This window comes from Salmo trutta, chromosome 37 (assembly GCF_901001165.1).
Source record: "Salmo trutta chromosome 37, fSalTru1.1, whole genome shotgun sequence".
NCBI classification, from domain to species: Eukaryota; Metazoa; Chordata; class Actinopteri; order Salmoniformes; family Salmonidae; genus Salmo; species Salmo trutta.
Window position 1 is genome coordinate 31,165,877 of NC_042993.1, and position 15,027 is coordinate 31,180,903.

General features: G+C 43.2%; 2 protein-coding genes across 2 annotated transcripts in view; both read right to left on the bottom strand.

The window, feature by feature from the left end:
* Positions 1-12,438, bottom strand: part of LOC115177335 (R-spondin-2) — a 76,703-nt gene extending 64,265 nt beyond the window's left edge. Inside the window, exons 1-2 of the mRNA XM_029738025.1 lie at positions 11,872-12,438; positions 11,278-11,576 (exon numbers count right to left, since the gene is read on the bottom strand). Of these exons, the coding sequence (XP_029593885.1) occupies positions 11,278-11,377 (100 nt within the window). The 5' untranslated portion in view covers positions 11,378-11,576; positions 11,872-12,438. The remainder of the gene's footprint in view (positions 1-11,277; positions 11,577-11,871) is intronic.
* Positions 12,439-13,743: 1,305 nt separating this feature from the next.
* LOC115177336 (eukaryotic translation initiation factor 3 subunit E) overlaps positions 13,744-15,027 on the bottom strand; it is a 52,212-nt gene continuing 50,928 nt past the window's right edge. Inside the window, exon 13 of the mRNA XM_029738027.1 lies at positions 13,744-15,023. Coding sequence (XP_029593887.1) covers positions 14,988-15,023 — 36 coding nt within the window. The 3' untranslated portion in view covers positions 13,744-14,987. The remainder of the gene's footprint in view (positions 15,024-15,027) is intronic.

Genomic DNA, 15,027 nt, shown 5'->3' on the forward strand with positions numbered 1-15,027 from the left:
TGGTGAACTGTATGTCTAATTCACATGGATGGTTGACATACTAGAGCAGGGATGGGCAATTTTGATGGGGGTGGGTGCCACATTAAATCTGAACTCATCATGAGGGGCCGCAGTGGCTTGCAGATCTGCGTTCCCACACATGCAGTCATGCCTTTTGAGGGACCTAAGTGAAAAAAAAAATTTGACATTTGAAACATTTGAAGTTTTACAGCTAATTTCCTGCAATTTTTCACATTTTGCCATAGTTAGGGGGAAAACTATTTGCAGCTTTGAATATGACATCTGAGTGAGAGTGACTAACAAAACCAATGGGGTCCACTCGGTCAGTAATTCGACCATTATTACTACAAGTTTAGATAGTTGGCTAGACTAACTTATCGATCAAATTATTTTTTGCTGTCAGGCTAATTGAGTGACTGTCAGTGACTGACATAACAAGACCAAACTGCTGATGCACAACCACATTTCGAAATTGCACCTTGTGTATTCTACTCTTCTAACTCAACAGTAAGTTGAGACCCCAACCGAGTTCCTAAAAAAAAAAAAAAAAAAAAAAATCAAGACGTGTTCGATAGGATAGATAATGCGATACGTGTGAATTAGGGGGTGGCTTCCATCCAAAGACATGGGTGGTAATGTAAGCCCCGAGTGTCTCATTACAAAGAGGTCATCAGAATAGAGTAGGCTAAGTCCCTACCTTGCAGGTGTCAACATGCCACACTACTTACTGTTATAAATGAGCAGCAAATTGTTTTTTATGCAAGAACCTCTGCTAATACCCAAGCCCCCGAGGCACTGGTCGTGCTAAGGAGTTATGATAACTCAAACCACAGGAGTCTCTTCTCTTGTCTAAACAATCCTGCCTGATGGAATTCCTAGCCCTGCTGTGGTAGGGTTAACATACAGCGTCAGAAGACTACACTCTTAAAAAGAAGGGTTCCAAAAGGGTTCTTCTGCTGACCCCATAGGAGAACCCTTTGTGGTTCCAGTTAGAACCCTTTCTGTTTCCATATTTTCCTTGAGTTTCAAGTAGAAAGACCATGTAAAGCCTCTGTATGGGATCTACATGGAACCCAACAGGGGTTCTACCTGGAACCAAAAAGGATTTCTACCTGGAATAGAGTTGCAAAGGGGGGGTATATTACTGGAAACTTTCTAAGTTTACCAGTAAACTACTAGAATTTTGGTATCTTTCAAGGATTTTATGTACTTCAGATTATCACAGGTGTCTGTAATTATCTCTGTCCCTCTGTGTGGCCTTATCACATGTAAAACATATGAAATAAGATCATTTTACAATAAAAAAATATAATGACAAATATTAACAAATATTCTCCTAAATACAAACCATCAATTTAGTGAATACCATTGATGTTTAATATGAGGGTTTCAGCATGAAATATCCTTTATATTTTATTTAAAAAATGTATTATTTCGAAGTTAATTGAAAGTAATGCCATTTGATTAGATGCTTTTTTCATTAATTGGACAATTTTCTCTTGAACCATATGGTCTATCTACTAGAAACTCATGGAAAATATGGGCACAGATATAATAAATGAATATGGTATATGAATACATTTTTATAAATTACCAAAGTTACTCAAGATTGCCATAGATTTTCTGTTAATTACCAAAATGACTCAAGATTCCATTAACTTGCCGGTAGGTTTGCAACCCTAACCTGGAACCAAAATGGGTTCTTCAAAGGGTTTTCAGCCGAAGAACCCTTTTAGGTCTCTTGCTATCTTCTAAATATCCTAAAAAAGCTGATGGGTTTTTAGGTATAATCTTTCCTCGGGCTCTTACATTTAAATTGTGTTGTTTTCAACCAAACACTGCTTGTTATAACCATACACATACTGTATAGTGTGTGCGTATGTACAAGCGACTGTGCTTTGATGATATCCAGCCCTAAAATGCCCATTATGCTTCGCTACTGTCCATTACGGCATCATGGCCGTGTCATCCCGAAACCCATTAGTGCGTAAACATGTACACTACATGTGACCCCTGCCTACTTACACCTATTAGTTAGGGCTCCTGTCTGTGAAAGTTGTTTATACAGTGTGCTCATGAGACCTGGCTGCCGTTCAAAGAAATCATATTGAGTTAAGGAGAAGTCGGCCAAGATGTAATACAAATAGCTGTAAGAAAAAGCAAGAAAGGAATTTGAAAAACGTTAATGGGTTTTTTCTTTTTTTTTCTCCTTTCACTTTTTCTTCACCAATCTTCCCTATGCAATTTTGTTCCATTGTCTGGTCCCTAAACCAAGTTAGCGAAAAAAAATTTTTTTTTAAATGAATGTAGTTCAGTACCGCAACAAAGAATATTCAGTAACCGAACTAGCTGAAAATGCTTAAAATCATAATGCAGCTTGTAAATATCCCTACACTCTTTCTCTCTCATCTCTCTCTCTCTCTCTCTCTCTCTCTCTCTCTGTCTGTCTGTCTGTCTGTCTGTCTGTCTGTTCTGTGTATCCTGGCTGTGTGGCATGCAGCCAGAGCAGAGCACACAAACAAGAATGGCTTTGAGTCAAGACAGACAACAACAAGACAAACAACAACAATGACCACAACCACACACTGACCAAAACCCAACCATGCAGTAAGCTATATTACAGACAGTCTTATGTCTGGGCCCATGTGGAATGACTTGGGATGCATTCCATCTCTGACAAGGTCTGAGGAAGAGGAGAATGCTTGTTCTGATGCCGTCCACTCAGCGGAATGCATCAGAAGTCCCAAATACACAAGACTAGGAACCATGGTTTTAACGAGCTCTGCCTTCCCTGTATTTGTGTCTTGGCAGGATAATCATCCAGAGAAAGTATCTTGGTGCATCTAAATGGGACATTTCATATTCAGCACTTGGTGAGAATATCTCACTTTTCACTCTCTATCTACAACTCTGTAACTACATACTGTGTGTAATGCCAGTGCCACCCATATGGTTTTGTGCATGGCATGATTAGAGGGCTCTGTTCACTTCTGTTAGAGCAGAGTGACGGTGCTGTGTTGACAGTCCTTTTCAGTATGGGACTGTCAACTGTCCACATTGTTAATAGCAGCAACATAGTGAGCCTAATTAGATGATTGACGAGGCATCTCATTTGTTCGTCTGGACAATCTCTCTCTCTCGCTCTCTCTTTCTCTCTCTTTCTCTCTCTAAGCTCAGCATCAGGGCCCTGTAATGACTACCAGCACTTGGCCCCAGCCCGAGACCTAATCCTAGATCCAACCTTGTGCCCAGATCCTTAATAAATACAAATACTGCCCTGGTTCCAGCCTCAGACCCAGCTGAGTAGTCCCAGCCTACATCCAGCCCCATACAGCACAAGCCCAATATCCCATCCTAAGCTTCAGCCCAAGTCAAGCCCCTGTCCAAGTCCTAAAGCTCTAGCCTCAGATCGAACCCATGCCCTACCCCCAGCCCAGCCTCAGTCAAGCCACAGGTCCAGCCCCAGCCCTATCCCCAGCCTAGCCTCAGTCAAGCCGCAAGTCCAGCCCCAGCCCTACCCCCAGCCCAGCCTCAGTCAAGCCGCAAGTCCAGCCCCAGCCCTACCCCCAGCCCAGCCTCAGTCAAGCCGCAAGTCCAGCCCCAGCCCTACCCCCAGCCCAGCCTCAGTCAAGCCGCAAGTCCAGCCCCAGCCCTACCCCCAGCCCAGCCTCAGTCAAGCCACAAGTCCAGCCCCAGCCCTATCCACAGCTGCACTCATCAATCCAGCAGCCTCACTCAGTGGGTAAGGTGGGTTCGGGAGCACCACCACCACCATCACCTCCAGTACAGTACATCCATGTCCGGCGGATTCCTAAATTACAGGCAAGTTCCACGCAGTGAAACGGTTTATTGCATCTGACCGGCTCACTTCCTCCCCATACCAAAGGCATTGCACGCTGGGCCTTATTTTGATGTGGCGTGTAAGCATAATTAGAGGTCCAATAAAAGCAGAGAGGGGGGAAAAAAGAGGCATGTCCATCTGTCGAGTGTTAAAGGCTGGGGAGGGGGTAGAGAGAGCCCTGCTCTGCACTCCGGATCACACAGCTCCACCACGCCTCCCTGTCTGTTGTTGTAGCAGCCATTAGAGCAGGCGTGGATGTAAATACTCTGCAGAGCCTAAGACCAACCCCACACACTTGTCTGCCTGCCTCTGTGTGTGTGTGTGTGTGTGTGTGTGTGTGTGCGTGCGTGCGTGCGTGCGTGCGTGCGTGCGTGCGTGCGTGTGTGTGTGTGTGTGTCAGGGGGCTTGGGCTCCTGATCTCAAGTTACCAAGGCCTTGCAGAGATTGATCCAAAGTAGGTACTACTCTGCACGCGCACGGAGAAGAACACACACAGACATGGCAAACAAGAGTCAGACATGTGGCTCACTGCAGTAGTACAACACTGGACGATCCCTATTCCCTCCCTGCCCTTGTGTCTCTAGCTATGTCCCTAGGAGTGGTGATGTGAATCACCTGCAGCCCAACGACTGCTAAACTGCTGGTCATCGAGTTCCAGCTTTTAACATATGCCCTGATTTTTTTATACTGATCCCCATATGTATAGCATTCCTTAAGAATCACACCAGTTGTGACCATGTTATTGTCAATACACTGCTCTGAGTAAATGCTGAGTAAATGCCTGAGTGTTGTTCTTCACATGAGTATAGTGAGAGGTTAGTTGACGAGGGCCTCCGTCGCTCTGTCTCTGGTCCGCTCTCCTACCTCTGAAGCCCTCGCATGACTCACTTTCGTGTTGAAATGCTTCTTTTGTGTTGTTGTTTTACGCACGCCACTTAGAAACGACCCCCACATGATGACTTTTACGGGCCTAATAAACTCAAGAGTATCGAACCAAACTGGCTGGCCGTATTTAGTAGCTTTATACGAAAACGTATTACGGTGTAATTGCTGTAGGCAGGCGCGCTATCGAGAGAATAACATAGGTGAGGGTTACAAAATTTCCCCTCGCACTCGAAAGGGACACTGGACCTTTTGTCTGCAGCTCTGGAGTTTCCAATCACCACTGGGAAATATGGAGTGTATTATAAGATTTATATAATAAGTCCATTTTATTTCACATTTCCGAAAATGAACTTTTACAGTGTGGTAAAATGTAGCCGGAAAGAAAAACATCTGTTTGGCATTTAGCGTTGCCAACATAATGGAATCCTCTGATGACAATGATTGAGGGTGGAAGAGAAGATCCCCCTTGTACACTGCCCTGAGAAAAAGAAAAAACAGGGACCAAATCTACACACAACGACTGTTTCTCTGCAGTGACGTGATAAATGGAAACGTGTAGAAGTGATACAAAGCTAGCCTTCTCCTCTGTGTGAAATGGATCTTCCTCGGTCTTTGCTCAGACACGAAACAGCGCACAGAAAAAAGGGAGAAAGCGGAAAAACCTAAACCCTCTAGTTTGTGAACCGACTGCAACGCCGTCGAATCAGAAAGCTATGTGTTGGTGCCAATTGAAATGAATTAGGGCGAATTGAGTTTATAGGGTGAAGGGGGCTAGCCAGAGGGTGAATAGGCAGAGGGTGAACAGACAATGTTTTTTCCTGGTGAGAGAAAACGAAGACAAAACAGAAACAGATAACACAGCTTGTCACGTGGGTCCTGAGGAATCTCTCCGAACCTGACTACAAGTTCATGACACCTGTGTTGTTTTTTCCTTCAGGGGGGATTTCCACCAGTGTAGCATGGCATCGGTGCACTGAGGACTGAGGACCCTTTCACTGGCTTCATTTGATACGGCTGTGACTGAGACCTAGTAGGTCTGCTACACTACAGACAGACAGGATGGACATGCTTGGGTTAGTGGGTCCCACCAGACTGACCTCGCCGCAACAGTTACTGTAGTTCACAGGTTTTGTTTTTGTTACTGAATTTATTTGTCAATGCAGCTGAAAACTTGAATTATCTGCCGATGATTTTCCACAAAACTGTCCAGACACAAAAACACACCTGCATAAAGACTTGCACGCACGCACAAACATATCCGCACGCGCGCGCACATTAACGGCTTGGCTGATGGGGCCTGGGAAGAGAAAGGGAACACGGTTCCTTTTAGACGCTGCAGCCGGGGCTCAGGTCAGGACTTGGCGAGCAGTAATCCCTCTCAGGTGATGCTGCTCACATTCAGCCACATCCAGCTGATCTGCTTAAATATGTTCTCTCCCGGCCCCGTCCCTCCACTCCCTCTCATCTTTAAAAGCCCCCTCGGCAAGGAGCAGAACTTGGGGGGGGCTACTGCTATTCCACACCACGAACCACGGATCGCTTTTCAGCGTTTCCGTAAAGCGATCGTTCCATGTGCCGCTTGGCCCGCTGACTCAACGCACAGAGCTCCATCATAACCAGCCAGGAGAAACGCACTGCCGCTGTGGAATAAAAAAAAGTCACACAGTCCCTCCTGGCTTAGGAGAGAGACGCAGGATACAGGGCGCCCATCCCGTGGATTAGAGTGGCATTATGTGAAAAAGCCTTGTTAAAAGACATGCCATCTGCGGTCCCTCTTCACTTTTTCCAAAGGCAGAGTGGCAAAGCTGGTTTAAGAGAGGCCCCCGTGGAGCACTCCCTCTCCATGTCGGGGAGGAGGGGGTAATCACTCAAACACACATTCATTCTCTCCAAATCATCTCCAACTTAAATTACAAACCTTCTGACTCACTCCTTCACATCTCTCTCGCTCACACACAGTCAGATTAAATGGCTTCGTGTCCACCAAACAATAAGAGGGACAATAAGCTATTTAATAGACAGTCATAAACTATCAATATAGAATAATATATGCCATTTAGCAGACGCTTTTATCCAAATTGACTTACAGTCATGCTATTTGTATCCATTTCTCTCACAGAAAATTCAGAGTATTAGCCAGCGCGGTCTGAGTGCTTTCAGGGCGGCAGGTAGTCTGGCGATTAAGAGCGTTGGGCCAGTACCAGGCTAGGTGAAGAATCTGCTGATGTGCCCTTGAGCAAGGCACTTAACTCTAATTGCTCCTGTAAGTAGCTCTGAATGAGTGTCTGCTAAATGACTAAAACGTAAATGTAAGGCATATCCTTCTGTGTTACCCACACTGTAGTGCCATGTCAAAGAGGTGCTCTTGTCTGTCTCCCCCTTTGAATGTGTGTGTTCATACTACAAGCAACAGAAAACAGGGAAACAAAAATGAGTGTCTCTTATTGGTAGTCCCTCCGCTGTTTCAGTCTGTTTTCTTCTGTTTGGTGACTAATGAATATAACTTTAGCAGGTACAGTACTAACAAATCTGATTCTTGGATGTTCTACATAACTTTTTCCATTAGATGCATCATCACTGTGTTTCATCTTATCTCACATTAATTGAGTCCGTTTCCTCAAATAAGCCCAAACTCCATTTTCAAGTAGACTTTGACACAATCAAGATCATTTATTATCACTTAGTGGTTACAAAGTTACTTAGAGATGCAATCTCGAAGTTTTGTATAATTTCAGACAGTAGTTTTGAAAGTAGTGCCCGTTTTCTGTGTACTATGCCATCAAATTATGTACATTTTACATTCTCATTTTAGTCATTTAGCAGACGCTAAATCCAGAGCGATTTTCAGGAGCAATTAGGGTTAAGTGCCTTGCTCAAGGGCACATCGACAGATTTTTCACCTAGCCGACTTGGGGATTCGAACCAGTTACGTCCTGCAAATACTATTACTATTATATATTTTTTGCAATTGGTATGGATGATATATTACGAATTTGTTCTGCTTAAGATCCTGGAGTACATCTTTAAGTATCTTAATCTCAAAATCTGTTTCATATCATTTTGAGAAAGAAGAAGAGTAGGCGGCCAGTACGTTGCAAATAACTTTAGTAAACTATTAACAGAATATATTTACAAATACTACATATAGGAGCAGTCAGCATAGTACATCACAACGGGAAAACTCACTTTGACTACTAGAATCTTCCTCAGGCAACGTTGGAAAAATAGCTGAAGATTATTATTTGAATTAATCTGATTCTGATTATTTTATTATCGTAAAAGATCAGATTGTGGGGACATTCAAAACCGTATCATTTCTATGATCTTTTGAAACAGCTGACCTACAAAATCAAAGTTCACCTTGGAGTGATTACAGAACACTAAGGGTACATTTTTCTTCAGTACTGTACAGTCTTTCACTACTATAGCCATTTCCTAGTAGTGAATTTACAAACTCCCCTGACCCATGGTGCATCTCTTCCTCCAGGCAACATTGGTACTTGAGTCTGTTTTTATGTAGTCAGCAGGTGGCATCATTAGCCAGAGAATAAAAATGAAAACCAATATCCTTGAGTCTAGCAATGATATCATAGCAGGCTTCATTGGCATGATTTCCTCTTTTTTAGTGGGCAGGGTGGGGGAGTAAGGAGGTGTAAATCATCGGTTTTATATGAAGAGAAAAAAAACAATAACTACAGTGGAACAGAGGATTGAGTCATGTAGTAGATTATGGGAGCTGCTTGCAAGACATGATCAAACCATTTACACCACAGATTCCCTTCATTTAGCCTTAGCCTGACTCTCTTACAGTTTGCCTTTGAACCCAGACTGTTGCCGACTAGAACAGCCCTGCTTTTCACTCTTGCATCCTCTTATTATACACCCGTCTCCTTCCCATACACTTCCCTAGCTAATCCAATCATACACTGCGTGTTAACGGCAAAGGCTCTACTACTTATATCAGCCAATTTCTTTGAATTTATTTCAGCCTGAAAGGTAAAGACATTTGTTCCTCCACGCACAGGATATTTTTCTTTACGCATAAAATATATATGCCCGGGGAGCTTAACGTGACCAATTCCATATTCCATTTTTAAAATGTGTCTGGGACTCATCACTCCAGACTGATTTGGAAACCTCACTACGTTACTGCTGCGTTTCAGAGCTGTCATGGTGAACCTTCAGGGCAAGGCACACATATTCAGCCCTCTCAGAGCATATTGAACAGTGATCTCTCTCTCACATGCTTCTCTCAATAACCATAATAAATAAAGGAAGGCAGTGAAAACCTAAAGCTTGGCTGCCTGCCAGTGTGTGCTAAATGTCGCTTTTGGCCTCAGTTGGACCATTCCAATCCAAAACAACAGGAACCAATCCTCCACCTTCCCTCAAAAAACAATCTGTACAAAACCCATACATTGCTGAGGGCTGGAGCATCCAGTTCGAGATGTTCAGAGAGTTTACCGTGATGTGTGTACAGCTCAGCCTAATCCCATCCTCAGGGTCAAATGTATGAGTTAACCTTTTGCTCTCACCCCCACCTCCAGCCTCCACCCCTCCCTCCCTCCCTCCCTCCCTCCCTCACACACACACACACACACACACACACACACACACACACACACACACACACACACACACACACACACACACACACACACACACACACACACACACACACACACACACACACACACACACACACACACACACACACACACACACACACACACACACACGGGTTATACCTTTCTAGCCTGTTAGCCAAAAGCATTTCAACCACTTCTATCAACAACAAACACAGAAACACAGACAAACACACACATCTATGCCATTATCAATTGGCCTCTCTCCCTATAACATCTCAAACTTAAACTTAACCAGTTCCACTCTGTGCCAAAAAGTTTGATCCCATTAAGAACATTATATTACGGAGCATCTGAGATCACCCCAATCCTAAGAGAAAAATAGAGGAGCAGAGAAAAGTGTGTCTGTGCAAGTACCCCACAGTGACTGCTTGATTATTTGCAGATGGGCAGTGGAAGGCTTGCAGCCAGAAGTGGAGGTTCCCCCTGGCATATGATTCAATCTGTGATTGCCTTACAATTTACAACCCCCCCCCCCCAAAAAAAAAAAACATCCTACTGTACTCCACACCACACTGTAACATGTTCTGTTTAGGGTATTGGTGCTATAACCAGGCTACCATGGGATCAATAAGGAATAGCACACGCACTTCACCGGAGTAAGGACCTTTCTTATGTCACAGATCCAGAGGGGTGCTGCTAACAGCAGACGCACTGATGGTCACAGTCTGCTCATTCATTTCACATTGCTGTTTTTACCAATGGGCTAAATCCCCAGAGGCGATTGTTATGCATGTACCAACTGTTCAAAGATAACTCTGCGGTTATGAGATCAATTAAAACCAGCTTAGGAGGTTGGAGAGGTCGAATTCATATGGCAGGGGAAGGGGATTCAGCATCTATTCATTAAAACTCCCACAATACGCCCCCCTAAGCCGCTGCGCTCCACAATAGATAGACAGAGCCGCACTACCAGCTTTTTACCGTCTAGTCGCTGTAGCCTACTAAGCAGTACCACATTTAATTAAAGACACAGACCTCTCTTTGTTGGCACGGACAGGCGGACAGGTAAGAGCACAGAGAGCCCGAAGCAATTTGGGGTAACCTAGGCTATTTGACCAAACGACTCACCAACAGCAACTACGTAAGAAATATGAAGCAGATAACAATATCCCAAATCTTATCAGGCATTTTTTTTGCGTTGGTAAACCATGACCGCTATGTGTCCAAGACGCACATTTTGCGCATTTGCCAAAATGTCCCCAAAACAGAACTTCAAGAATTACCTGTAATCTAGTAATACAACTAACAACGCATTTGAGTGGTGAAGTCTCACCAATTTGTTACAATTTAGAAAAATAGTTTCCACGTTGAACTCATGAAGTTCCGAACAGTTGCCTCGTAAAACATACCCACAGTCTGGACAGACTCGGCTACTGCTTTACAGCTCTGTGGGACTTTTCGTTTTGGCGGGATGGATATATTAGGTGGATCGAATACATTTTTTTCACTGCGCTTTTAATCTTATACCGGGAGTCGGGTGATAGTAGCAGAGCGCATAAAACTCATCCAGGAACTCACGAGCGCATTTACCAGATATGCATCACCTCAAATAGCCTAGCCCTAGTCTACAGGATGCTGGACGGTCACTGTATCCTGATCAATATACCGTGCTCAGGGCGATGATAGAGTCAGTGTGTAGGAGACATGCCAACGAGTTATGTTTGAATACATTGGCAAGGTAATTATGGTTATGATGACATCATCATAAGCAGAAGCGGATAAAAAATGGCAACAAATGTTGATTAAACTCGTGGTCTCAAAATGTTCAATATTATCTGTCCGATCATGTCTATTTTTATTTTTCTAGCGTTGCTGTCTCAGAAACTATCCAAAACTTCTCGCTCTCAACTGTCACATTGGCAAGGATGATGTATGCATAGATAGACGATTTTTTTCACGTACCTCTTTTGTTCCTCCTCCAGCGATTTGACTGCGTTTGACAGTTGCTGTACTCCATACAGTTCAACACGATTAAAGCCAATGAGAAAAGTCGAAACTGCATCTGGACGGCTGGTGTTCCGACTCGAATAAGAAGTGCCAATGGTGTTTGGGATGAATTATCTGGTTCGTTTCCTCCAGTTTCTTGAATGATTCCAATTTGTCACACATTAAACGAGCAGCGACAACATAGTATCTCACCACGGAATAATATCATTTTATGAAGATCACCGTTCCTTCATTCACAAGTGTCCCTTGGAGTGCTGTAAAAAGAAACATATGGGTTATTATGATAACACATGTGACGATATCCACATCTATCCAAACATGGGACAAAAATACTTTATCTAAAGAGTTTAGGAGGCTAAGCCTACTGTATTTAAATACACTGCAACAATGAAACAATTTTTTTTTCTGCCACACGTGTTAATTTACTCTCCATTCTCGACAAAAGAGCTTGGCATGAAATAATTCCAACGCCTCTCAAACAAGCGATAACCTTCCAATATAATGAGCGCAAGAAGCTGTGTTTAACAATGAACACAATATGAAACATACCTGCATATGTGACAGTCTAAATCCACTTCAGAAAGCCACAGTGGGTCTGGAGCATACAGCATCCCTCTTGCATGAAAAGTTATTCTGGAAGAGAACAGAGGTCCGAGTGATCTCCCTTCTCCTTGAGACGCACGCGAGTTTTATTCCGATAATACCTATTTCCCCGCTGAAAGCGTGTCCTTTTTCACTCCAGCAAACTTTGTCTACACCATTCGGGCGTCCCGTTTTACGTTGGGGTTTAAAGCAAAGGATACGAAGCCAGTAGATTCTCCTCTAGATTGTCTGCATTTTGCGCTTCGAGCAGAGGTGAAGTGGTAGGCTACTACTGGTCCTGATGCTTGGGCTGCTTTCTCATATAGCTGCTCCTGTCACGTGGAGATTTCGAGATCTTTGGGGCTGCTCAGAATTAGAAGCCCCTTGACCAGAGTGAAGTGTTTTTTTTTTCTTATTATTTTAGATAATGAAGATGACACATGTTATTTAGCTGCCTAGGTCCTCACGCTACACCGAGGCTCCCTCAGGGTCCTAGCGCATGAAACAAATCAATCGCAGCCGTTTTGATTCTCGTGTGAAATTACGCACAACCCGTGACGTTTGTGTGGGGGTGTTGTTGAAGGCTATCATCCCTAGTTTGGATGTTGAATGACCTTTTGTCTCTCAAATTCCAAATTATAAAAAATATGACGGTACTATACGTTTTTTAAAAGTCGTTTTCTATGGGGTTTGGAAACGGAGTTTGTTTGGTCGTCCAATTATTGCCATTTGACCAATGAGAAGTGGTCTTGCTAGTACCTGCATGGTTATACTGTTATTTCCACTATATGACAAATAGGCCTACTCATGTCTCGAAAAGCTAGTGAATTGCAGTGCCAGTTAGTCTCATTTTAGGATTTCAAAGAAAACATATAGTTGTATGGCTTTGGTCGAATTTTAATGGATAAATTGGGAAAACAATGATCATAACCACCATCAACGTTTTACCTTCATCGTTGCCGTCATTCTTGCTCTCAAGAAACAAGAATGCATGCAACTTCAAAGATGCAAAGCCTTACTCTAGGAGAATGTAATATGATTGGACAACTATGTGCTCCATTAATGGATGTGATATAAAGTTGGTAACTTTTAACAGTTAAACAATCTACCTAATCAATTGACACAAAACTAGACATACTTGCATGACCTCAAAACTAACCGAAAGGTAAGTCAAAAGCGATACCAGAGAATAGGCCTAGTACAGGTCCTGAAAAAAAGACCAGAAAAACCCCAGGTTAGGCCCTACTTGAGATTTCCTGATACCCACCTAGGTCCATCATAGTGTTCACCTCCTGTTCTGGTAGAAATAGACTAAATGCTGTACCCCCTTTGACCACTAGGTGTGGCACTTAATCTTTTATTTATTTTAGGAAATTAGTTTGTGTCGGGCACTTATCAGGACACAACTGTCTGCCCCCAATTGGGAAGCAATATTCTACTCAAAATAAACAGGAGGCAGAGTTTCAGGAAATGACTGAGGCCCAGAGGTAACAGATTGGTGTAATGCATATGTTACGCTCCATACGTAGTCCTTGTATATAAAGCACACATCTAAACCTTGGATGATTTCTTTTGAAAAGCCAGAGGTCAATTCAGCCTGACCTGTCAAAAAGATGAAAAAAAAAGACCGTAAATAGAAAATATTTTTGTAATGAATGTTAACTCACTACCAAAGGCTTGTAGTGAAAACAATTCGATTTTTTATTTAACAATATAAAGCTTAAGTTATATGAAAACATTCAAATATAGCCATGGAACAGAGCATGATTCAAAATGATTGTAGATAACGGAAAGAGGAGCAGCGTCATATAGGAATACCACCCCACAGAGAAAACCAGAGACCTTCCATGACATTTTATTTTACACATTTTGTCACACTGGTTTTATACAAGACAAGCGTTCTAACCTCAAGCAATAAAAACACAATGTAAGTTTTCCATTTCATCACTGGGACCGCTTGCAAACCTTTTGTGGGGGGAAAACCTTGGACAATGTGTAAAAACAGAACCATGGAAGTTTCCCAGCCAAAACCGATAGTGACCTTTTGCCTGACTGTTTATTTCTTTATTCGAGTGCAGTGACAGACATTGTGGTCAAAGGGCTGTTTGCGGCAAGTCTGGTATTGGTCTGGACATCCTACTAAAACAATACAGGAGAGTGCACTGGTAAGGTGAATGATAATTAAGGGCTAGGATAACTTTTATTTTCATGATGCGTCATGGCAAAGGACCGGTAAACCAATCACTTTATCCTCCCCGCTGGCCTGGTCCAAGGTGACGTCAGTGTTTGAATCGTCTGGCTCCGAGCCCTGAGTGCCAATGGAAGCTGGAAGCACCTCTTCTTTGCTCCCCCAGAGACGTAGCAGCCCATGAAAGTTTGTCTACCGAAGGACCACTAGTCACTCACAAGACCAGTCACCTACCTGAAACCATCTCCCCTTTTAGAACAAGGTCAAGTTGAGAGGTAAAAGGGAAAGAAAGTTACATGAGAAAGACAGAAGCTGAAGGAAGAGTTGGTGAGAGAAGGGGGGAGCAAGAGGCACATTAAACTGATTAGTCTGGGCTAATGGAGGTTTACGAGTCCCTCATGTCCTCAGAGGGAAAGATGACTGGCAGAGAGTATGACCACTATTAACTGTACATCACCTCTGTCTGCTCCCCTCCTCTCACTTCCCCTCCTGTGTGACTGCCATGGTGAACCGGGCCACTAAAACACCATGAAACCCAATAGCCTAAACACTCATTCATCATTACAGTGCATACATGAGCCGCATCACCCAAAACAGTATTAACTGTCCCACTCAGTGACTTAATGCACACATTAAAACTGCCAAGTATTACCAATGCAAAAAAAGTCTAACCACTTAAGCCTCAACCACCATCTGTAATGTCCAGAAATAAAGCGATCATTGGTGAAAATGGTTTTTGCACGTCTGTTTTATTGAATCACTGATGACTTGAACCAAGAGCAAAATAAATAAAAATCCTCTGCTCCTTGAGGGACAAGCAGAAAAAACAGGATGTTGTTGCTGGATAGGAATGCTGTGTAGGAACAGGAATAAAAATATTCTCGGTGGTGTCTTGCTAAAAGCCAGTCTCTTGACCTGCCCAGTTGGGTGTCTGG